General features: G+C 37.5%; 1 protein-coding gene across 5 annotated transcripts in view; it reads right to left on the reverse strand.

Moving 5' to 3' along the window:
• Positions 1 to 25,927, reverse strand: part of ITGB8 (integrin subunit beta 8) — a 58,535-nt gene that overhangs the window by 26,532 nt on the left and 6,076 nt on the right. For all 5 annotated transcript variants that reach the window (XR_001553113.3, XM_085538508.1, XM_015853799.3 and 2 more), the window contains exons 2-9: positions 17,291 to 17,376; positions 14,478 to 14,652; positions 12,214 to 12,460; positions 11,345 to 11,510; positions 8,220 to 8,378; positions 3,090 to 3,185; positions 2,908 to 2,997; positions 126 to 260 (exon numbers count right to left, since the gene is read on the reverse strand). Coding sequence is in view for 4 of the 5 variants with exons in the window: in XM_085538508.1 (XP_085394634.1) it covers positions 126 to 260; positions 2,908 to 2,997; positions 3,090 to 3,185; positions 8,220 to 8,378; positions 11,345 to 11,510; positions 12,214 to 12,460; positions 14,478 to 14,652; positions 17,291 to 17,376 (1,154 nt within the window). In the remaining variant the exon portion in view is untranslated. The remainder of the gene's footprint in view (positions 1 to 125; positions 261 to 2,907; positions 2,998 to 3,089; positions 3,186 to 8,219; positions 8,379 to 11,344; positions 11,511 to 12,213; positions 12,461 to 14,477; positions 14,653 to 17,290; positions 17,377 to 25,927) is intronic.

The raw sequence follows: 25,927 nt of genomic DNA on the forward strand, positions 1-25,927 counted from the left end.
ATCACTAATCACTAAAGTCCAGTTTCAGTTTGAGTAAATCCCTAGAAGATTTCACACCATTGAAACCCAACCAAACAGAAAAACAAGTATTCCAGTTCCTTGAAGAAAGAAAACTATCAACATACTTCTTCATTATATCCAACATTTTTACATCCTTCCATGCCAGTTTTTTTGCTTCCATCAGGACAGATTGCAGTGATATTGAAATTAAGATCCTGAATCTGGTTATCCACTTGAATTTTCACTTCAGAGATTAGTTTCTGTAACCAGAAAACAACTTTAGTTGCATTGCATTCCAACATATAATGTGCTTTAATGACTAATAGAAAGTACTGCTATTATGACTGACTAAAAATGAAGAAAGCTTGTCTGTGTGAATAAAGGAATGAATTAAAGCATTGTTTCCCATATAAAGACCCAATTACATTCCAAATATACAGAATCAATGAACTGGTAGCACTGATAAAGTGGATTACATTTTCCAGATAAAAATGTTTTCAGCTTTTCTAAGATGGTTTTGAGGCTGTATTTTTGGCAATTTGAAAATCTGTTCTAACAACTATGTGTAACAAAAACTGCTTATTATCTGAGAGACTATGTTGTCTTTTAGCTGCACACTTAGAGTCAAAACAGAAAACATGCATGCAACTATTGTTTTTCAGCAGAAAAGGTAACTAATCAATGCTTTAAACTTGTGATATTTTGCATCTGTCTTGGAAAAGTTTCCTCTGAGCAAATCTTAGGGTGATATAAAGGCGACTGGGATTACGCTTCCTGATTTATTTGGGTCAGATAGGACTATATAAGTCAACAATCTGTTAATTCCCATGAGGGCTTTTCACAACACAAAGTAAGTAAAAGGCCTGCTTTGTAACCAGTATTTTCTATGACCTCAAAAATCCTATTTAGTAATTACAAAAGAAATATTACCTGTTTGACTTTTCAAATGTATTAAAACTGTAAAAATTTATTGCACCGAGGGATTACTAAATTTCCTTGCAAACAGTAAAATTCCTTGCATCTTACTATTTTTAAAATTAATTTTGTGGGACACTACTGCTACAAATGAAAATTTAATTACATGAATCTCAACACGTGGTTAGCTAAATAACTTTTTCAAACTTAGTGACTCATCTTTGGTTTTTTAGGGATTTCCAGACAAGGTTTTCCACAACTAAGCCTAAGGCTTCCCTGCTTGGAACAAGAGTACAAGAGGCCCATTGCCATCAAACAAAAACACTAAATTTTCTTATGTAAATACTTATGTTGTCATGAAGGCAAAACATTCAAACCCTGTTCACTGTGTTGTTTGTATATTACAAGAAAGTAAAACCATGACAAAAGTACTCAGAAGTACCAAATCCAGTGCAGTTTATGATAGGAAGGATGATACTGTCAAAAAAAAAAAAAAAAAAAAAAAAAAAAAAAAAGAAAAAAGAAAATAAAGCAAGAATGGATTGGGGGTGGCTGGAGAAGGAAAGTCCCACAGAATCTTCCATTTAGCGGAAAGGATTATTTTGTAAATTTTTATTTCCTTTCATTGAATGCTTATCCTGGATTACTCTGCAAAAACTTTGATTCAATTAAGGATGGACAGTGCAAAATTGGCATTCAGAAGAACCATGATCTGCAAATTATTACTTTTTTTTTTTTTTTTTTTTCTTTTTTCCAAGCAGTATTTCACTATTTCCTGCAAATATCTATATTCAAAATGAGACTTCTTGATATTAGAAGAGAAAATCTAATATCAGGGAGAATTTATCTGCAATTTGATTATACTTCCTCTGCTTTTGAATGACTTTGGCATCTGCACAATGTTTCTAACATGACAATATGAAAACGCACACAAGCCCACTCTACTGCTAGTAATAGACTTGGGATTTGGCTCCTCATTAGGGCTAATTTGCTGAAAGCAACCGAAGAGCCTCATTTAGATGGTTAACCTAGCATAATGGACAATTTCATTCTTTCATCTCCAAATAATCAAAATTAATGTGATGCACACAGATACCTTGCATCTAGGCTTATAACTAATTGCCTAACTTTTTAGTCTTGCATATTTATGTAACTTGCACACCCGGACAACATTCAGCTACCTAGCCTATTTTTATTTTACTCCTGCTTATGTGCTCCCATTGCTCAAGTGGGTCAAATGTATACTTCATAGCTTCATTTTAAAGCTGTTTATCCCCACTTACACTCACTATCAAGATGACAGTCCCCCCTTAAAAGCTGACATTCCTAAGCAATCATTTGTGCAAATGCTTTTTCCCAAACTACTATTTCCAGTTGAGAACTCTACAGGGAAGCACACAGAGACATTTCCTTTGTTCTCTCTCAAATCCCTATCAAAACTTTTCTTCATTTCAGTGTGCTAAAACCCAGAGACATTATGCAGCTGCATGAAATGTTAATGCTGCTTTCCACAATAATCACTGTTGTCAAACTACGTCCTTGTAAATATCTACTTTTTTTCCCCTATTTTTTCTAAGAATTATTAGGTAAAACCCTCTAAATGTTGCAGTATCCTTTTGCTCTGAATTTTTATGGTGCCTAGGCAGTAGCGTCTGGTATTTAACCAGAGATCTGAGGTCCCAAAATACAAATGAAACAGAAATTTTTTTCGAAGTAACATGGCAAAAGGTGCAAAGAATCAAACACTGTATTAGGGAGCATCCTTAGTATAAAATAAACTTTTGATTTTGGGATGCCAGCAGCCCAGGAGTTTCATAGTTGTTTAGGGATACTGTCACCCACCAATTCAGACATTTGGAAAACAAGAAATGTGGAGCTGGGGCCTGGAAATTCCAACTTTAGGCTCTAGACCTATTTTTCTTAGTGAAAAAAAAAATAAAATAAAAAACACCTGTACAAAGACAGCATCCAGCACAGTCATTGCAATCATACCTGATAAGCTTCTACCACCAAATCATTGAGATTTGCTGCTTGTGATTCTATCTGTCTTGCAACAGTACCAGGCAACAGAGGTAACAGATCCTACAAAAAATACAGTAATTTATGCACATTCAAAATATTTTTTAAAATATTGTGTTTTCAAAATTAGAAAAAGAATCAGGTTTCTAACCTACTTTATACCAATGGAACTGGCTTCCTTGAACTGCAAAAATGACATTGATGTTATTGTCAATCAGTTTTTCAGAGAGCTGCCCAAGAGATGGATGCTCCTGCAAAATAACACAAAGAGAACTGCAGTTTAGTAAGGGAAACCTTTAGATTTTATGTTTGGCATAACACAGGGCTCCAAAGCCACTTAAATCCTTATTTCTAAATGTACAGAGAAATACTAGGCCTACATCCAAAAGAAGGTAGGACTGACTAAATATTAAAAAAAGAAACAAACAAAAAAACCACAACAAGACAATTTAAATCAGCGCATCAGGTGAGCTGCAATACACTTCCATTGTGAGCTCTGCAGCTGTGCTGCAGAATGGTAGGACTAAGCAAACTCTCCACACAGTACCTTTTTGTTGGAGTCTGATGCTTATGAAACAGCTGCTGGATATGGGTTTTTCCATGTTCTGCCTAGAATAATAAAAGGATTCCTGAGAACAATAAGTGGGTTCTTGCTCAAAAGTCAAGGAGAAGGAATGACATAAGGGCACTAAGATGAGGTGTGGTTTGAAGAGTGGCAAGGAGAGTTACTAAATAGGCTCCCCGGGGAGGTGGTTGAGTCACCATCCGTGGATGTCTTTAAAAACCATTTGGATGTGGTGCTCGGGGACATGATTTAGTGGAGGGTTGTTAGAGTTAGGGTAGTATGGTTAGGTTGCGGTTGGACTTCATGATCTTTAAGGTCTTTTCTAATCTGAGCAATTCTATCATTCTAAATCTGTATCTCAGAAAGGTATTTTGGCACCAGGGATCAGACATATTTGCAAAATGAAACCACTGGTTTGAGTTCTAGCAATGTCAATACCCTATACATATCTTACAGCTGACAGCTTTTTCCAAGACCTGCCTAAGGAGCAATGTCTCCAGTTGTCACTGCAATGGCCTGCTACAGTTTCTGAACCCTGCTTCTTCTTGAGGAAGATAGCATGAGTTTCACTTCTCTCCACACTGGGGACATTACTCTTCTTGGTGAAGTACCTATGAGGGCAAGTCCTTTGCTGTGACCTGCCCTCCCACACTTCTTGCTGCAAGATCTGACACAGACTTGGGAACAAGAGGTATGTTTGCTATCTCTTCATCCAAGATATTGAGAAGAACAAAGTCTTTGTGATCTCAGTGGGCTTGTAAATCTGGGCTGTATGGGATTCCTTTCAGTTCCAGTACTCCAAAACAAACGGAATCTGAAAGACACTGCTGATTTACTGTAAGTCTGGGAATACTTCCTAGGAAGTAAATTCAACATCTAAAATTAACACCGAAACATAGTGAAGTGACTGGGGCTCGTGCCTTTCCAGAGATTTCATCAGGACACCTATACACATATCAAGGCAACTGCTTTACCCCACATAGTTCTGCGGTCTTTCTCTTCCTGCCATTTTTCATCATCTGTCCCACATTTTCTTTCTTCCTTTCTCCTACACAAACATGCTCTCACAGTTTACTTGCACAATTCATTACTCCTTGGAGTGCCACTTGTTATTCAAAGCAGCCTGCAAGTCAAATGCTATCCTAACAGTAACTTGAAAGCCAGGACAGCAGAGACAAAGTTATGTAAGGGGGTAAAATCCATTTTCCACCACAATGCACTATTATAAATAGCCTTGGACAGAAAGAACAAAGGAGCTCCTTGCTGCAGTTTGATCTTAAACAGAATCTCCATTCATTTATCCTTTGATAAGGTAAGTGATTTAGTAAGGTTGGGTAACACAGCAATAAATCAACCTTCTTACAGCTGCAGCTTCCAAGTGTGCCATACATGAGGGTCCATAGAGTATACATTCCTTACTTAAGACTGAGGTGCAGCAGCAGAAGCCTTGTTACCTCTTTTACAACACTGTATTAAGATCTCCTCCCTTCTCCATGACCACAGACCACAGTGATTGGGCCTCTTCAGCCCGCACAAGCTATTTGCCACATGCAAATAGTAGATCACACATGAGGCAAGTGCTCCCAGGACAAGGGCCAGTGAAACTAGATGTTGTATAAATACCCACTGCACTCAAAATGCAGGGCAGTGGTGAGGGATCATCAGAGGGTGCACAAAAAAGTCAGTCTCCTCCTGCTCACCATGACACCAGGCATGTCCAAATTCCAGTATTTGGAATAGTTAGGAATAATCGTTTGGAATAATTGAACCTTCAACATCTCTGCAACTAATGGCAAAAGTTCAGGATTGGTAGTAGCTGAAATGGGTTTCCATGAAAGAAAAGTTTTATTCAGATGGAGCTTACCAAAGTAAAGATGACATACATAGACATGTAAGAGTTGTAGGGACCAGATCCCAAACTACATAGTCTGCTTACAAGAAAAACTGAACCTCCATCTTCTTGCCAGTTCTAACTCATTCCAATGCCTATTTTGGTTAATAGGGCATTCAAGTCTCTGCAGATTAGAAGGACAACACTCCTTTGTATTAGAATGGGTACAATTTTTTAAAGCCCCAAAAGAATCACAGTATCTTTTTTTTTTTTTATTTTAAGTACATAAAGAGATGACATAAGGGACTGCTGGTCACTTGAGGAGCCTCATTCTGCTTGTGGTAAAAACCTTGGTGTACTCTAAGTATTTTTATCTTATCTACTCCCACTACTGTTTAGGAGAGTATATTCCCATTTTAGATCGTCTTTCTTGTTCCAATTACATCATTCATTTCATTATTTTAACCTACTGTGTTAAACTTAGAAGATAACTAAAACAGACGTTAAGTATTTCAGAAAGGGAGTGAACTGAGCACAGATCTAATAAAAAGGACCTGGATATCTTTCTTGCCTAATGCTTTTTGCTGATCTGTGCATGACAAGTCAGAAAGAAGTGAGAAGAAAAGTGAATAACTGGAAACATTTCTGATTTAAAGATTAGGCCTATACAAATAAATAAGGAAAGGTCCTCTTAACTGGAACAAGAGAAAAATCAAACTATGCCAGAATTCAATCTTCCCTAGACTATCTGGCGCTAGGAATGAAAGTAGGAGCACAATATTATCACAGATGGCTCTTTAATTTAACATAGCACATCAAAATTGAACTGAGAAGGAAAAGAAAAAAAAAAGAAAACTATGTTTCTTCTTTGCAGCTTTTTAGAAAAAGAACTGGTAGACTTTCACATCTCATTTAAGTATTAGTTGCATAGATTTTCTTTTTTCCTAATGAGAATATATATGAAATAATCACAGACTATATGCTACTGAGAAGAAAATAAAATAGGAACCCAGTACACTTACTCTTCTAGACATTACTGTGCTATTTTGTCAAATCTGCTCCAGAAAATGTCTGATACTGAGAAAGATTTCCACTCGGCACCTGTTCCATTACTAAATCTCAGATGCAGGCATGCAAGAATTAGCCAGTGGCTGAATAAAGACAACACATGGGCCAAAATGTGCTGATCTCAGTATCCTTCAAGGTCGTTTCATTTGGACAGCCTGAAAGACTACATAATCTCACAAAAGCATCAAAAGCAAAAATCATGGAGATTTCTTACAGTAAATGGGTAATAAAATCATAAAATTTTCATCCCAGAATTAAAAAAAAAAATTAAAATCTTTAGTCAGCCATCAACTAGCCTTTGAAGGAGATTAATTTCGTCTGTAAAGAGATTTTTGCCTCCATTTTATATTGGTGAGGTTTTTCAGATAGAAAGAGAAGTGAATTTTTCAAGTTGGACAGCTTTTTTGTTGTTGTTGTTTTCTGAAACTGACAATATCTTTATGAACAAAGAAATCCTGATTCCAAGAGACAGATTTGTATCTACACCAACTGTTCAGTAAAGCAGTGGAAAAAGAGTAGAGATAGGGACGTCATAACCCATAAGTATGCTCTGTGTTGGGAAAGGAGTTTCTGGATTCTTTGCTTTTGCAGAACAAAGGAAGGCATTGTTTTTATCGTAGGGACACTAAAAATACTGGAAATGGACAGACTAGTTAGAGGGAAATAAATAATCCTGACATCAGTGAGGGATTATCCAAAAGGTGACAAAAGGAGTGAGTTACTGTAATAACATTGTATAATCAGAAATCCAGATGACCTTCCCATCAGCACATGCTCAGTTGCCTCCTCCACTCAGTAAGGTTCTGAACACTCCCCTATTACTGGAAATCTCCTGTGTTTCACTGTAATCTTTTTTTGCTTCTCCATCCCAGTAAGCATCTGTGCTGGGATCCAGTTCAGGGCCAGCCTGCACGCAGCCCTTACTGATTTCCTGAACAGCCTGGCCTGAACAAGGGCTGGATGCTTCAACTGAGTGCAATGGGAAAAACTATGAAAACACTGTGTGTTGTGATGACACCACAGCCCATATTTCTATTTTCTGGTAATTACACAGTAATTTGGTAATGATTCACATTTCTTAAAATGAATGAATTATGTTCATTCAAGGAAATATCAAGTTCAATAGTGTAAATCTCATGAAAACAATTCTTTCTTAATAACTCACAACTATTTGGTATATACTTGAAGAAATCCTTTTGAAAGTTAAAAGTACCTATTGAAGGCTTATTATTTAGTTACAGTGGATTTGAAGCAACTTTTAACACAGGTATGTATTTCGGCACATTTGTTTTATGCTGTGAGATTCAAATATATTTACTGCTGCATTAACACAGCAAAGCTTTTTGGTACCTAAGTATTTCCTAGATCATCAAGGTTGGAATAGCTCCATCTTCAGTTTTCTCTTATAAAGTCTCTTCAAACAATGCAACTATGTATCTTCTCATCATAAAGCATGATCAATACCTTTGTCTCATGAGCACATTTAATTCTGACACATTATGATCTTCTGCAAAATGTCACAGCCTCCTACTCATGTTTTATACAGAATATTTGCCATTCTTTTGACATGACAGTAAAAAACACATTAAAAAACAGTAATATATTCCCCCGTGTTCTGTACTGTTGATTCCGACTAAAAAACACTTTATCTCAGATGAAAAGGATGTCAATATTTCCATGCAACTGATTCTTTATTATACAACTTGCCTACCTGGGAAAATATTATTTTGACGATTGAATTAAAAGCAGTATTCTGACATCGACCTAAAAACCTCATTTACACCACTTCCCTGAAGGCAGAATGTATGACATATACCTTACCATACTCGTGGCTTTGACGTACACATTATCTTTCAAATGGCAGTTTCCATCGTGGGGAATCACAATCCCTGCTAATTTACTGTCTAGGGCTAGATGGGAAGTTTGGTCTGTCATCACAAGAAGCAGTCGCTTGGCTTCTTTGCGCCATCCAATGTGGCTCTGAAAAGGAAACAAAATTGAACGTAAGAAAGAGATAACTATCTAATTTCAATAATAAATAACAAAATGAAAGATGAATGTAGAAGCCTGCTTCCAGGAATATATAGAAACACTGAGTTTAAACCAGTATATTTAAAGCTTTCTTTCTTTCTTTCTTTCTCTCTCTCTCTCTCTCTCTCTCTTTATTTATTTATTTATTTATTTATTTATTTATTTATTAATTCTGAGAGTCAGAGATACGCTTACAACTTGTTTTCATGATGGTATTAATGGTATTAAGCTTACCATCTTAAAAAATCCTGGGTTTTCCTCCAACAGTGTACAGTCTCCTTGCTTCTAACATCCATTACCTCATTTGTCAGCTCAGTACTTCTTCCTTCATATGTCTGAGCAACCAAAAATTCAAAGTAACATCATGTACTAATCTGATTCTGCTTTGAACAGGGATGTTTGATTAAAACGAGTTGGAATGAGTTATAAAGTTCTTATGTAAGCAACAGCAGTACACACTGATATAAATTATAATTCATGATTGTAGATATGAACTGCATATTGCTCTCATTTTGGTTCCCAACTAAATTAGTGCCTCCTCATTCTCACAAATCATAGAATCATTAAGGTTGAAAAGGACTTCAAAGATCATCTCGTCCAATTGTCCACCGATTATCAGTGCTGCCCAGTAAACCATTTTTTTCAGTACCACAGGTACCACATCTAAATGTTGCTTGAATGTTTCATCATGGATGATGATTCCACCACCTCCACGGACAGCTTGTTCCAGTGCATGACCACTCTTTCAGAGAAGGAAATTTTCCTAATATCCAACCTGAACCTCCCCTGGTGCAACTTGAGGCCATTCCCTCTTGGCCATTTGCTAGTTACCTGAGAGAAGAGGTTGACCCCCACCTGACCACAACCTCTTTTCAGGTAGTTGTAGAGGGCTATGAAGTAGCCTCTAAGTCTCTTCTTCTCCAGACTAAACAATAATAGTTCCCTCTGCCACTCCAGGAGACTTGAGCTTCAGACCCTTAACAGCTTCATTGCCCTTCTCATGACATGCTCCTTGGCCTCGGTGCCTTCTTTGTGGTAAGTATAACACAGTACTCGGAGTGTAGTCTCACCAGAGCTAAATGCAGTAGGACAATCACCTCCCTGGTGCTGCTGGCAACACTATTTCTTATACAAGCCAGGATGCCATTGGCCTTCTTGGCCACCTGGGCACACTGCTGGCTCATGTTCAGCCTAACGCTGACTAACACTTTTGAGTCCTTTTCCTCTTCATGGTCTCCCAGCCACTCTGCCCCAAGCCTGTAGTGTTGCCTGGGGTTATTGTGGTCAAAGTGCAGAGCCTGGTACTTGGTCTTGTGTGAACTTCCTCCTATTGGCCTCAGCCCAGTGATCCAGCCTGTTCTGATCCCTCTACAGACAAACTCACACTCTCTACCAACTTGGTGTCATCTGCAAACTTTACAGAATCACAGAATCACGGAACAGCCTGGGTTGAAAAGGACCTCAAAAATCATCTAATTTCAATCACCCTGACATGCGCAAGGTCACCAAACACTGGACCAGGCTGCCCAGAGCCACATTGCCTTGAATGCATCCAGAGATGGAGCACCCATAACCTCCCTGGGCAACCTGTGCCAGTGCATCACCGCTCTTTCAGTGAAGAGCTTCCTTCTAATATCTAATCTAAATCTCTCCTGTTTCAGTTTAAAACCATTCCCCCTTGTCTTATCACTATCAACCCATGCAAACAGCCATTCCCTCTCTATGCTCCCTTCAAGTACTGGAAGGCCACAATGAGGTCTTCCCAAAGCCTTTTCTTCTCCAAGCTAAACAAGTCCAGTTCCCTCAACCTTTCTTCATAAGAGAGGTGGTCCTTAGTCCATGTTTTCATTCTATTTCATTCTACTGCTTTAGGAGGTACAGATGATCCTAAAACTCACAAGACATAAGTGTGGAATGTACCCAGTGAGAAACACTGCAATTTAAGGAACTTTTTCAGAGCTTCTGAATAATTTTTTCTAACAGCTGTGATCACAGTGTTTAAGAATAATAGCTATTTGCCTGTGTTACAGCTCATCAAAAATTGAAAATAAAACTGGAACCTAAGAATTCACTTTTATCATAGCGTGGGTTCCTTTTTGGCCTTGACTCCTAATCCTCCAAAGGAGAATGTGAAAATGGTCAAGATAAAAGAGTTACATTGACATCATCCCAAAAAACAAGAACTGCACTAGAAGAACTGTGGTTTGGCTGGGAGCAGAACTATCACGTATCCTACAGAGCATCCTTCTGTAAACCCAAGAATCAGTATACTTTCAAAATCTCTATTGCACTACTTCAAGGAAAATAGCATGCAAAAAAGCCTTTAAGAACAAATAAATTACTGTTATTTAATAGTCTTACATCTTGGAAACTACTGATGCAAATCTTTCCTGTCTCTTTCTACATGGGAGTGAAGGGGATGCAATTTTATCAATATATAAAAGTTAATTTTTTGTTGATTTGTATTTTTTCAAATATTAATTCCTTAAAAGCTGAGACAACACCAAAGTGCATATGTTTTCTTTATCTATACAAGCTAACATGTAACTGATTCTTCAGTTTTCAAGTACACTCTTAAGTAGCAGAAATGACAAATGGTATGTCTTTCATTGGGAGCACTAGGAGGCCATCAGTGATTTTTGACACTGATTTTGTAATTGACTGAAAGTAATTCACATGTCTGTTCAAGCAAGAAGCAGCTGATTTCATTATCCATTCTGTTTCCTAATTCCTTTCTCAGTTTCATCTGGAAGCCAAAATGCATAGCTTAAAAGGAAATAATGAAACAGAAGGAAGAAATCCTTTTATTTTATGGCCTATAATTGACAATTTGAATTCAGTAACACTGAGCACAGTTGTAACATGTATATTCATGTCTGAAGTACCATTTGGTCTTTTGTTGATGCATTCCTTACCTGGCACACGGCTGCTTGGAGCATTGCATCAAAACCCCCTTCAGGTGTATCAATATTCCCAGAAATTTTTTGTTTATTCACTGCATTTCTGAATTCTGCTATGTTGTCAGTCAGGGATAGCACGTGAATATAACCATGAGGTGGCATACAATCTAAATTATAATCACTGTACAAAATATAAACAAATATGTTAATATGTACTTTACCAAATATTATGCATTACATAGATTTTAATCTAATGTGAATAATCTTGTCTTCTTGGACCATTTCCAAAGTGACTCTTCACTTTACCTATGCAATGAATGCAAGGAATAAAACACATGAAAAATGAAATTCAAGCCAGAACACCTTTGTCATTTAAAATGGGAGCTACTTCATAAAACAATGGTGGAATTGAATATAAGGATTTCTTTTGTTTAATAAATGAAAGGAAGTGAATCACATCAACAAATGTAGCTCTTGAAAGAAAAAGCTCATGAAAGCAAGACCATACATCAGAAGAGAAGTCTTGGATCAGAAAGTATAATTCTTTGTATTGAATCTATGCAACATATATCCAGACTTACTGAGAATATATGCTACAAAATGAAATGAAAAACATATTCAGACAGACTAAGAAGGCTTGTTTTTATAAGGAAAACGTTGCACACTTTTTCTTGTACAGTAACAAACTTTTTAAAAATGATACACCAGATATTTTAGAAGTAAACATTAAATAATAATTTTCAATACATTATTAGGATCTTTGCTGGAGACTCATATTACGATGAACCAGATTCTGGAGAGCTTTTAAAATGCATGCACATAATGCATATTTGTGTCATTAAATCAGTTCTCAGATCTGTAGTAAATATCAAAAGATTACATACCTGCATTGGTTATGGATTCTACCTGGGTGAATGCTAATATAGGGTGATACAGTTTTATCCACATAGGATCCAAATCCTAGTCGAAAATCAAGAGAAATATTCTCCATCTTCTTAGATAAAGCAAATCCAACGGAATTTAGTTTTTCTATGTTGTTGTGCATAGAAGCTGAGACATCAACTAAATAGTAAAGATCCACAGGGTACTTCTCGAGAGGACGAACTTTTAAGATAAAGCTTGCCTCACTTCCTGATTCAAAGGAAATAAATAAATTAACACACTACTTTTCAACAGACACTCTTAAAAATGTATTATCTTTGCAGCAACCTCACCACAAAGTTGTTTGTGTCAGCAAACAGAAAAACAAGCAAATAAGAAAACCTCCCAAGAGTAGATGAAACCTTGAAGCATAGTTCAAAACTAAGCTGTAAGCGAACTCCTCTTAGAAAACATCTTGCTTTTCTTCCTCTCTCAAGACTTCTCCCATTATACCAAATAGCAGTTGCAACTGAAAAAGGACACAGATTTGCATACAAATTGTGGCTAGTTACTTCAGGGCTGACACTCCGATGTATCTTGCAAACATCCTATTGTATTCATTATAGTTGGGATTCTCATAAATACTGATGAAAAAATAGAATCAAAACAAAACCATCTTTGGTCTGATTACTGTAAAATATTTATGTCTGTCCCACTGTCACTGTATATCAGTGAATTTCCCTGGGAATTAAATGCAGGCAGAATGTCTACATATCAAAATTCTTCTGTAGTTCTAGGAATTTCATTCTTCAGTCTCCTTCAAGCAGAAGCTTCAGCACAGCATATGAAACCCTGGGTTTTGTTTCACTACTGGCAAAATGGTTCATTAATCATCACAGAATCACTGAATCATAGAATGGCCTGGGTTGAAAAAGACCAGAATGATCATCCAGTTTCAACCCCCTTGCCATGGGCAGGGTCGCCAACCTCTAGACCAGAATTTATTTTTTTTTTTTAAATCCAGTTCTGTCAAAGCCTTCAGAAATAAATGTGATTGCAGACATTTATAGTGCTAGCTCAGATCTCAATACCATGATTCAGTGCAAAGCAGAACATCAGTCATTTCTTTGAATGGAAACTGGGGAAAGCAGAAGAAGTGGTGACATTGCTTTTCCAGTTTTATCATTACAAAGACAGAAAACTAGAGTTACTTAGTGCTTTATGCTCATGCAGTTCCTTTCTTTTTCCTTGCAATTAACAGAAAATTACTTATATACAAAGACTGATTTTTAGACAGTTAAAATCAGCAAAACACAAAAGTGATTCAGACTTCTCACATTAACTAAGTATTTTTCTACCAAAAAAAATGTATCAGTTCAGTAGAGAGCAAACAGAGGTATATTATTATATATTATTTAGGGAACCTATAATCAGGAGAGGAGTAAACTCTTTGAAAGGGCTGATAATAGCAGGATAAGGGGAAATGGTTTTAAGTTGAAAGAGGGAAGCTTTAGGTTGGATGTCAGGGGGAAGTTCTTTACTAGGAGAGTGATGAGGTCCTGGAACAGGCTGCCCAGGGAGTTTGTGGATGCCCCGTCCCTGGTGGTGTTCAAGGCCAGGTTGGATGGAGCCCTGGGCAACCTGATCTAGTAAACGTGGAAGTTTGGTGGCCTTGCCAGGCAGGGTCCTTTCCAACCCAGATAATTCTGTGATTAAAAAGACCCAAATCCATACAAGAACACATAGATTCTGCCAGGACCAGGTGTCTCATGTTATAAATGAAACATTAAGCATTGAATATCTAAGTCGTCCTTATGTGTCCAGTCTTCTCTTTCACATTGGCTATGGTGTCTCCACGGTTGTCTGGTCAATGCACTTAAGCATAAGCAAATAATCAATAAGCTTATAAAAATATTAATTTAGGAATTAGAAATTTTAGCCCAATTTACTTACATTTCATATGGATGTAAGGGAAAATCAGTTTTGAAAAGAAAAAGAGTAACAAAATCATAACAGAAAACAGAAAAGACTGCCTGAGACCCCTTTCCCACTTACTACTTGCATTATTTTGTCCTTAAGCTGTGTTCACAGAAACACTTCTTGCTGAAGATCGTACTTGAGTATGGGAGGAACACATTCATAGTCCTACAGTGTAATGTTATAGCTTCATTCTTCAAGATGATTATTCCAGCAATTCTTTTCAAAATGCATATATTTAAATACTATTGTGCTGTGTTTTAATTCACTATAATATCAGAGTGTTAAAAAAAAAAACAAAAAAAACAACCTGGACGCAGTTGGACCGAAACTCTTCCTGGAGTCACTTGTGTATTTGTTTCTTGGTCTCTGGGTATTGTAACATGAACTGTGGGACTTTCTACAAAATCCGACTGGCAGCCTCTTTTCAGTAAGTTGAAAACAGTGTCACAGCGTCCCTTCTGTGTTGAGTCAGCCATGAAATCCTATTTTATGAGAGATAAAAAGTACAAAACAATTTGAGCTGAAAAAACTCCAACTGTAGGGTCTGCAAATGAAAGAGAAAAACAAACTAATAGTCTTTGAAACAATAAAACATGCTACTATAATTGAATGAATAAAAGTAGTTCATGGAAGCCATATGTTTTTAATAAGTGTAATGCCAAAATATTTAAATTAGATGTTAACCTAATTGCTACAATGACTGTGTTTCTATAAAGAACAAAACTTTTGTGTGAGAAAGAGGATCTTGCACAAACAGAACATGATGACTTTGGAGGAAAAGGAAACTATGTACTGTCACTGTCAGTAAAAAAAGTTCTGTGCTATGCTATGAATTAGTTTCACCAAGAAAATGTCATTTGCATGATTTCTAAACATATTTACTGTCAGAGTAATCTTAGGCTAGTATTTAAAGGAAAAGCTTAAGTAAAAGCTTTACAAGTCTCTAATCTGAATTTGACAATTGCAGATTTTTAAGCTTTACCCTGTAGCATGCACAAAAGTCAAAGACCAGTTGGACTATATCATTTCAATCCCTAGAAATAGGAATTTATGTACAATGGGACCAGAGAGTTTAAGATGCCACAAATAAGAAAAAAAGTCTCTGTAACAACAGAAAAATGGTTAGTAGTAGGATGATCTCAGAAGCAGTAAAAGGACAAAGCTGCCAAGATTGTGCCAACATGAACCAGTGCAAAATTCCTTCCTGACCACAAATCTGGTGATTAGCATGATCCTGATCATGCAAGGAATAAAAAAGGCTTGACAAGATCCTTTGTGCTCTTTGAAGCCATTAATCCATTGCAGCCACAGCTGGAGACCAAACAATGGACAATCTCTGATACTTCAGAGGCAGATGGGAAAAATAAACAATCAAAAAATGCATACATCCCACTCTGTAATAGAGAATAAATTGTCACTCAGACCCTGAAAAGACTGGAGAAAGCCTCTGAAGAATGAGACTTGTCAGAGACTTGTCTAAGTTCCTACTGTTTTTTGTAGCGTACCTCTGATACTGTTTTTTTTCACAACCTTCTTTAACATAGACAACAGAGACTACTCTCTTAGATCTCTCCTATTTATACATCCCTCATGATTTACATAAATTTCAAAAAGGTAGATTTTTAAATACCCAAAGATCATATTCACTCTCATTGTTACCAGTGAAAATGAACAGACATATAGCATTTTCTGAAGTTCACTGTGTGAGGATCAAAGCATCTCAAGTGTTCTTAATGGCTGCTTTTATTATTATAATACAGGCAGATGAAACAGATGCATTGAAATCTGCTCCTGTAACATTACTTTGAAAAATTTCTATCTGAATTAATATGGGTTTTGCCATTCCAGAAACATGGACGATGCATGAACTGATGGCATGAGTTTCAATAGGGCCAACTGTTGTGTCCTGCATTTTGGTCACAACAACCCCAGGCAACCCTACAGGCTTAGGGAGATATGGCTGGAAAGCTGCCTGATGGAAAAGGACCTTGGTGTGCTGATGGACAGTCGGCTGAATTTGAGCCAGCAGTGTGCTCAGGTGGCCAAGAAGTCCAGTGTACAGGCATCCTGGCTTGTATCAGGAATAGTGTGGTGAACAGGACTAGGGAAGTCATCCTGCCCCTGTAATCAGCATTGGTGAGGCCTCACCTTGAGTACTGTGCTCAGTTTTGGGCACCTGAGTACAAAAAAGACATGGAGGTACTGGAGCAGGTCCAGAGAAGGGCAATGATGCTTGTGAAGGGCTTGGAAAATCAGCCCTATGAGTAGAGGCTGAGGGAGCTGGGGTTGTTTAGTTTGGGGAAAGGGATGCTGAGAGAAGACCTTATTTCTCTCCTCCAGTATCTGAAATGTGCTTACAGTGAAAGAAGTGTAGGTCTCTTCTCACTGGTGACAGGTGACAGGACAAGGGCAAATGGCCTCAGGTTGCATCAAGGTAAGTTTAGGTTGGACGTTAGGAAACACTTCTTTACATAAAGGGTAGTTAAACACTGTGATAGGCTCCCCAGGGAGGTGGCTGAGTCACCATCCCTGGATGTGTCTAAGAGCCATTTGGATGTGGTGCTCAGAGATATTAATTCTTCTTATTTGAGATTCATCTCCTATGACGAGTCTCAGAACCAATAGTTTGAGATGTCAAAATAGAAAAGCATCATTTTTTCCATTTGCGACAGGGGACATAAAATGTGGTGAAGTCAATGCTAACTCCACTGTTAGTAAAACCTCTTGCTAAATGCAATAGATATATATGTATAGTCTTGCTCTGATATATAAGGGCTTAATGCAAATTACTGATAAGTAATTTTAATTTTGATGTCAAAAACTGCTGAACTCTCAAAGTTATTATAATCCTGCCAAATCTGTCTACAAAGCAGATGGAACATGTTAAAAAGTTCTCACTTTATTTAAAATTACTGCAATTTTCCAAATAAAAGATTATATTTTTGCCTTTGGAAACTAAATATATTTCACGTGATTTCTCAGGTGCTGCGTCCAGAGGACATTTAAAGATTTTCCTGCTATTTCTCACTATAATTTTCACAGTTTAGATGTCTTTTATCTTTATAAAGATCACGAGCAGCTAAAATTTAAAGTAAAAAATAAGTAATCAAAATGCCATACCTCCTGAGCACACCATCCACACTCTGGACCCAGAGCAAGACACTTTGTACATGTTACTGCATTTGAAGTGGCACATCTGTTTTCCGCTGCAATGAAATACAAAACCAAACATTTAATGATTTATGAAGGTATGTGCGAATTGTAAAATACCTAATTTCAAACCAAGATTTCAAAAATTGCTTCACCAGATTAAGGGTGATGACACTGTATCCAAACAGAAGTAAAACAGAACGAAAGCAGCCTGCTGAGGGAATACTTACAGCATTTTTGGTATCTACAGTTTTGAACTGTATGTATGCATACATACAGTTATTCTCAAGGTCAAGATTTTAAAATCCTGACATAAAATAATTTTGAAGTGAAAACCTATCTCTAGCACATACTTTGCTGATTTACTGCCCAATGAAACGTGTTAAGCAGGTAGCTTATCTCTTTGTAGACATTTTCATTTTAAGTTATTTGCACTTGTCTGAGTTATTCATTATCCACTCTTCACAGAACACATAATATTTTCTCACCTTCTATTATATTTCCCCCCCCCCTACATTTTCTGGAATGAATAGTTTCCTAGAAGAGGCAGATTTCTTCTTTTTTTCTTTGCAGAAGCTGACACAAATTTATCCAATGCAGTGTGTCACATACTGAAGACACAATTCTGCACTGACAACAGCAAAAAGCTGTGCCTACAGCAGGTCTATGAGTGAAGCCCTTCATACCCTCTTTATACCTGTGCTTTACAGGTCACTGCTTATACTACTAGTATTTTTGTGTCTCTGCTATGAAACTCTAGCAGCCAGAACAGAGAAGAGATGTTCTTTTCTTTTGTGTGGGATAGAATTGGCCTGACAGCAGTCACAAGGAAGTACAGGATATGACCTGTCAGAGCACAGCAGTATGGTGCCACTCCACTGCTCAGTGGCACATTCAGCATGGATTACCATATGGGTATACAATAAACTGGAAACAAAATAAAATGAATTACTACATACTGGAAAGTCTACATCTTTTGAGTGATCCACTATGATAAAAGGCATATCACCACATCAAAGCAGTTGGAAAAAAGCTTGTCATCCAAAGTTGTGACCAAGTGCTGTTTCTCAGGTTACTTCTTTCCAACCTGCCACAATGCAAACCATCTCTCTTTTTAGAGCAGTGAGAGCAACTTTTCACAATGAAAGGCAGCATTAGGAACACATTTACTAAAATTCCTTCTTTTTTAGATCTTTCTTTAACCAGTTTCAGCTATGGATCCAAAGATGAGATTTCCTACTGAGCTGGCCCTCTTAATAACAGATGATTCAAGGAACTAATCATAGCTTGCACATTATTGCCATCAGCAACATATGCACCACCATAAGTATTATCAAGACAGAAAAGCTTAATAAAGCACAATTGCAACATTACAGTGATAACAGGCTTGGAACAGTTCCATTGATTTCAAAGGTCAGACTGATATTTCATATAAACTGCTGTTTACAATTTATGCCATGCATTCAGTACAAGAAATGCATAGGAAAGGAAGAAAAATAATTACAGATGTGATTAAAAAAACCAAACCAAAACAAATAGACAAAAGAGAACAAACTGAAAAGGAGCCTGGGAAAGCACTAGAAAACAAAAATAATATTTAAAAAGAGGTTGGCAGGGATAAATGCAGGAGGGGATGCTAAGGAGAGAGAAAAAGGCAAGACAAAATCCAAAAGCTTTGTTGTAAAAACAAACACAGCAAGTTTGATTTGGATAGGGTAAGCAAGAAAGCTTGTTCAATACTGAAGAAAGAAAACATCTTTGCATGTGTAAGAAGATGGTAACAGAGCTATGCTGGAGTCAGAAAGAGCAGAGCTGGAGGCCATGAAAGAGTTACTGCAGCCATGGGGGTCAGTGCAGACATTCACATCCCTGTGGAGCTTAACACTGACCTGCTCCTAGCCACAACTAAGGACAAAGACCAGGTGAAGAGTTGCTAAAGGAGTACAACTAACAGGAATGTAACTGTTCTTGGGTCAGAAGCATCACTTCCATCTTCAGCTGAATGCCAAGTGAAAGATGGTTTCAGTAGAAGTCACAAGAAAAGACAGGAACTGCTGATTTGCAGCACAGTGGTGGCTAAAGAGCAGGATGGGGCAGAATGGAGAGATGGTGCCATGAACTTTGAGGATACCAACCTAGCAACAGCCACCCTAGGAGAAAGAACTATTGAAATAAACTGTTGACAGAAACAAATTTAGAGAGCTCTGTATCTAGCTAAAAAGATGAATACGAGAAATCAACTCCTGGTTATCAGAACCAGTAAACTGAAGTAAACCTAACAGTGAGTTTGACTTAATTAATTCCCTATAAACAATTTCTGATCTGAAAACATATAATCCCATTTGCATAAAACAGATGATGTACTCTCACAAATTCTCACACTTCTGAAAATGATGATGTAGCAAGACATTCATGTCTTACTGTAATGTGCACACACTAAGAAGTGTCTATGACTGGAACAGCTATACTATATAACAGGTATAGTATTTCCATTAAAAAAAACAAACTGAAATAGAATTGTCACAGATTTTTTTTTTATTTTTTTTTTCGGTGTGGTTTGGTGCTGAACTTTTTTTATCTGTATGAATTAGACACTGAATCTACCAAAGTCAGATTTAGTTTATAAATACAGCCTATCTGTTAAAAGATATGGTTTCCTTTCTGTCATTCGCAACTGCTGAGAGAGAAGAAAAGATCTCAAAATCCAGTGGGGGTTTTCAGGGTGATCAAGGAAGATTAAATGCTTTACCAAATGAGGTACACAGCACTGTTGGATGCAAATCTCTCAGCAGATAACTCTCCAGACTCAGAGCTCCATTTTTGCAACATGAAGTCATGCATTGGCAACTGACAGGCTTGGTGCCATTGGCTCCAAAAAATGATTTTTTTGGAATAAAGAGAAACTTGAAAAAGGTTTATTAGTGCCTCAGACACATTCTGGCTACATCACTACTGTAGTTCCCAAGTATGCATCCTTTATAGCAGTAACATCTACAGAAATGCTTTCATTCACCAAATATTTATTATTTGGTTATAAATGTACTCTAAAACCTTAACTGATTCAGTATAAACTTCTCAGTTTATTTTAAAAATCACATGCTAGAGCAAGAAACATTTTTATATGAGTTGGCTCAACAAAGCACTGAGATTTTTCCTGCCACTTCACCAAAAACAGAGTCCAGACAAGACTGAGTTACTGTTCAGCCAAAGCTAAGGGCAAGTTTCTACTGGCTTCACTAGAACTGATGTATGCCAAAAGCTATTTTCAACAAGGGCCAACCTTCGTGCTAGGAACTGCACAGGCATATGCATATAATAAAAAATGAGTGCTGGAGGTTAACCTGCTCTTTTCTAGCCTCCCTTACATCATTCAACTGTGCTCCAGCTACTAAGCAAAGGTAGGACAAGCCTAAACTTCAGCAACAGGAGGGATCAAGATTAGACAAGGATCATATACGTTATAATCACATCCTGTTATTATGAAAATAACTTTATCAGAGTGTTTATCTGAGAGTTGGAATAATAATAACAATAATGTGTTCTAGGGTTGGAGTGAATGCTAAACAGGTTTTCCAACAGTCAGCATGTTGTTCATGGACATCCAGGAATTGAGATTCGTACTAACTTTGCTGTAGTTAAACGTTTATGCTGTTTATGGAATGTGTGTTCTTTGCTTTCTTAAAACAGAAAGCCAAAACATAACTAGCAGTTTATACTCCCTGATCATTGTTCTCAGACTGCTGAGCACTACTTAAGGTAAAATACAATATTATCTCATCTGTACATTTTGCCTCCTTAAAATCTGCATCCAGACTTGTTCAATGTCAGCAGATGGGCCTTCCTGCCCATCTCTTCTGATAACATGCCTTCAGCAACAAGCATGGAGCCTTGCTCCTGAGGGATGCTGCAGCACACTGCAACCACCTCCACCTTTCTGCCCTTCCTTGGAAGCTGCAAGGCCCGGAGCTGCCCCAGCTAACGTGCAGCTTCTCCATGCACTTTGGCTGAACGCACAGATACAATGAAAAGCATTGTAAAAATGTTAGAATGTTAGTGGGATTTTTTTCCAGGATTATTGTGTCTGACACTTTCTTACTCAGATTACAAGGAAAAAATGAGAGGCTGTGCTTTAACTGCCAATCCTAAAACCTAATCCTGGAATTAGGGCTTCATCCTCCCTTTTTCCAAGCAAGCAATAAGCAGTCTCTTTGCCCCTGGTGTGCAGTGCCATGCTTCAAAGGCATGCTTTTTCACCACATTTTCCCAAGAGGGTAACAAGGTATTCCTCTGAACAGGAGGTCATCTCCCTCATTCAAAACATATTTCAGTTTGAAAATTGTAATCTATTATGATTCAGAATAAATTCCTAAGATTACTTGAATGAAATTACCAGACAACTTTTCTGCTTTCTACTCTCCTGTTTTGTTTAAACAAGGACTAAACTGTACAGATTTGAAAACATTTCACCAGCAATAGAAGCAGCAAAAGGAGCCCAGATACAAAACCTGGGTATGAGACGTGCATTTTCTAAGAAGAATGAGGTGAGAAAATAAAGGTTGAAAACACAACTGGCGCTGTTCACAGAACCATAAAATCACAGAATCGTTAGGTTGGAAAAGACCTTCATAATCAGCTATTCCAACCTACCATCACTAAACTGTTTTTCTTAGTACATGTACATGTTTCTTGAACACCTCTAGTGATGGTGATTCCACCACCTCCCTGGGTAGCCTGTTCCAGTGCACCACCACTCTTTTGGAGGAGAAATTTTTCCTCATATCCGATATGAACCTCCCTTGGTGCAACTTGAGGTCATTCCCTCTTGGCCTTTTGCTAGTTACCTGAAGAGAACAAGTCATCCCCTACCTGTTAAGTCCCGAAACCAGGAAATATACTTCTGTTATCATGGCAAGTGAATAAAAACACCTTCCTATTAAACAATCAATCAATCAATCAAACAAACAAACAAAAAACACACCATCTTTGACATTCTTTTTCTACTAGTCATTAAGCAAAATGAACAAACAAACAAACAAAAAAAACAAAAACAAAAAACCAAGAGGTACAGTGTTCCTTGAAAGAAAGGCAGAATACACTGAAAGATAAAACAATGGCATAATTATAAAGATAAGAGATAAAAATGACACATAAATAAGTGTGTGTAAACACTTAGGCACCACTAGTGAGCAAGTCCTGGTGGCCACTATGGGTTACCACTCCTTATTGTTCCAGCAGCCTGGGACAGTTCCTTCCTCACTTGCTCCACATTACCACAAGAACACATTAATCAATGAGCTTGAAGGGTTTTACTGAAAGTCACAGCTATGACTTAAAGAGCCATCAGAATGTCAAGTAATGCAGCAGTCTGCCTTAGTACACTACAGTTCATACCTGTGTAAACCATGCAGAGACAAACCCGAGACCTTCGATTTATTCACACTGTGCAACCTCTGAACGACATCACTTGGGAGAATTGATAATGGGTATCAGCTGAATAAAGCAAAGGGAGATGAGGAAAAGGGAGACCCTAAACTACACAGTGTTAGGAAAACTGACAGAAAAGGACATTGTGGCAAAGGCTAGGATGTGTAATGTTGAAACTAAATGTGCTGGTGTTGAATGCTGTATGATGGCACATAGGATGGAGTTTTCCAGCATGTACGTATGGGGTGTGCACACTTCCAGAATTAGGGAATGAGGCGAGGCTTCAAGGAGATACTCCTGACACCTCCCTGTGCCTACATACCTGTGCCTCATCTCTCTGGGTGATTCAATGATGTGAATATTGCACAACGTTCAAAAGGAAACTTTGAAAACAGAAACTTCATACAGATTCACAAAGACTCTAGTTTTCAGGAGTAATGCATAGATCTCATCAAGAATTTCTTCTTTTTGTCTGAAAGCTGCACGTAGCATTTCAGAAAAGGTGCTACAAAAATAGCTGCTGGTGTAGCAGTTTGGGTACACAAACACAACATCAAATTGCAGCCTCAAACATGACCTTGAATGTGGGAGACTTCTATTGAGCACTTTGTTCCCAAGCCACAATACAGAATGAAAACAAGGACTGTAACCTTGAAATTTTTCATAACACACAATTTGTGTTTCTTGTCCAATTCTACTTTCAGCCTCTCCTTTCCATGAAACTTCCTGCTTTTATAGGAGATGGTTAAATTTTGTTGATGCAACCCACGTCTGCAAACAATGAGTCAAAGACTATTTAGTTTCTGAAGCCAATCTCTTCTGTCTCTGGCAAGTAAAAACACACAGGACAATTTACTCTGATTATACCATTAGAAGGGACTTGTTTCCAACAGCCATTAGCTTTTATGGCACAGGTTTGATAGCCCTGTTTGCACAGTATTGCACCAGTAAAAATATAAAGCATATGGAAGCAAAAGGTTTAATTCTTTTTTTCCTTTTTTTTTTTCCTTTTTTTTTTTTAAATTTTTTTTTATTAAATCCTTTGATTAAAAGGGAACTTCAGGATGTGTGGAGCTGCTTTAATTCCCCTGTTTTCAAGGACAGAACATGGACATGGGAATCATTATACTCTCGTCATTTCCAGATGCTAGGATCTCCCTAGGAGTTGGCCAGCTTGGACACAGCCATGCTGCTCTCACAAAGCTTGGAACTGCTTCTGTGTTAGCAAGCATGACTGGCAAGTAGCACATCAGAATAGCTCAGAGCAATTTCTTCACAAGGAGCATCACCACAGACCATCTGATCCACTGGTTCTTAGTCCACAGCAATGCAAATAACTCACTCTACTGACTTGTTATGTATACACATTGTGGACTGGGACAAGTTTATATCATATTCTAAACTATAATCCTCAAAGCTGAATATCTACAGGAACCAGACCCTCAAAGCTGAGAACAAAATGATAACCAAATTATGCTCTATAGAAGTCTGTCCTAAAACAAAACAAAAGCCTCAATTCACTATGTGCTTACATATAAAACCAAAAAACTGCATGTATTAGTATAAACAGAAGACAAGCCGAGGTTAAAAGAAAACATTGAGCATGAATTAGAAAGATTACACTCACAATTAGAAAACTTCAAGAATATGAAATTAAAGACTGGGATTAAAGATGGTAACCACCTCTCTTATGGACTCATAGTGTGGGATGTCCATATTCTAGAGGATCCCAACTTCTGGAGGAAGATATATTCAGCAGGGGTAGTTAAAAATGTTATTGCTTTCTGGAATACAATGTGTTAGCTCTTTGTTGTTTCAGTAATTTGCTTTTCAATAGTTTTGAATCTCCAAATGTAGTCATTGGACATGAGAACAATGGAATGTGGTAAAAAACTTTCTGGGATTTTCTTTTAAATTATTTTTGTTACTTTTATTCTCTTTGAATGCAGAAACTGTTGTCTTATTTCAAGTAACTGTGATAACACAGCACAAGACACTCAAGATACAGTTTGATGAAAAACAGCTGAAGCATGAGTCCTTCAAAGACAAGTTAAACTGTAGTGTTTTTCCACATATAAACATAAAAACTGGAGAAGCACAAAAACCTTTTAAATGAAACTAATTTTCTGAAACAGAAGACACACATGCTGTTCACAAACATTAAGAAAAGAAAAAAAAAAAAGGAAAAAAAAAGAGAGAAAAAAAAGAAAATAGTAATCATACCTGTCTAGGAACAAGCAGTGCCCAACCTCCATTTTAGGTTTACATAATAAGCCTGTTAGGTTTTTATAATTTGTGGGTAAAGACTACATAAAACATGACTGCAGGCTGTAAAATGCGCAGACTTGCATACTAACTCTTAACTACTGGTGCAAATACAGTCTTTGATTGCAAGCTTCTGCTTGTGGTTCTGCAAGTAAGTACTCACATATGTGAATGCCTTGCAGGTGCAGTTTAAATGCTCTGTAAGGGACAGCCTTCAACCATGCAGCCTTGAGATTTCAAACAGGTAGTTATTTATTTCATGCTCTGAACTCACACCGCAACAGCTTTGACAGCAAAATGCAAAATTCAAAGTTTTGCTTAGATTGGAAGAGCTTGCTTGCTTATGTCATTAGTTTTATTTAGATCATTTTACACCATTCATGCCAGAATGAAAGTTGTCTCAAGTTTATTTCCTGGGAGTCCTGTTTGTACAAGGATACGGGAATCTTGCTGCATTTAACTTCCAGATGTCCAGCAAGAAACCTCCCATCTCAAAGAAACAAGTTGTCTTCAGCACAGAACTAACCTGTCACCCTGAGGAGATGAAGTGGACATAAATCATATTCTTAATTACAGTACAGCAAGAGGAATTCACTATGCCTCACTCACTTGAACACTGAGAAGGAAGGGAATTTGTTTTGGAGAGAGGAGTCACTGGTTTAATCAGATTTGGATGACTTTTGAGATGCCACCATACATCATGCAGCTCTATTCACAACACAGCTACAACAGCAGCAAAATACCAAAAATACTATACTTAAGTTCTTAAGACTGGAACTCAATAACACAATGCTGCTAACAACATCCAAGTCACTGGGCAGAGAAGTGCCCTTAGGAAAAATAAAAGTCCAGCACCCAGGAGCATTATTCCACCTGCCTGAAGCTACAGAATTTTCCTCTTCCAATAATTACAATTCA

The sequence above is a fragment of the Coturnix japonica genome, chromosome 2 (genome assembly GCF_054131305.1).
Source record: "Coturnix japonica strain WE chromosome 2, WE-NBRP24, whole genome shotgun sequence".
Classification (NCBI taxonomy): Eukaryota; Metazoa; Chordata; class Aves; order Galliformes; family Phasianidae; genus Coturnix; species Coturnix japonica.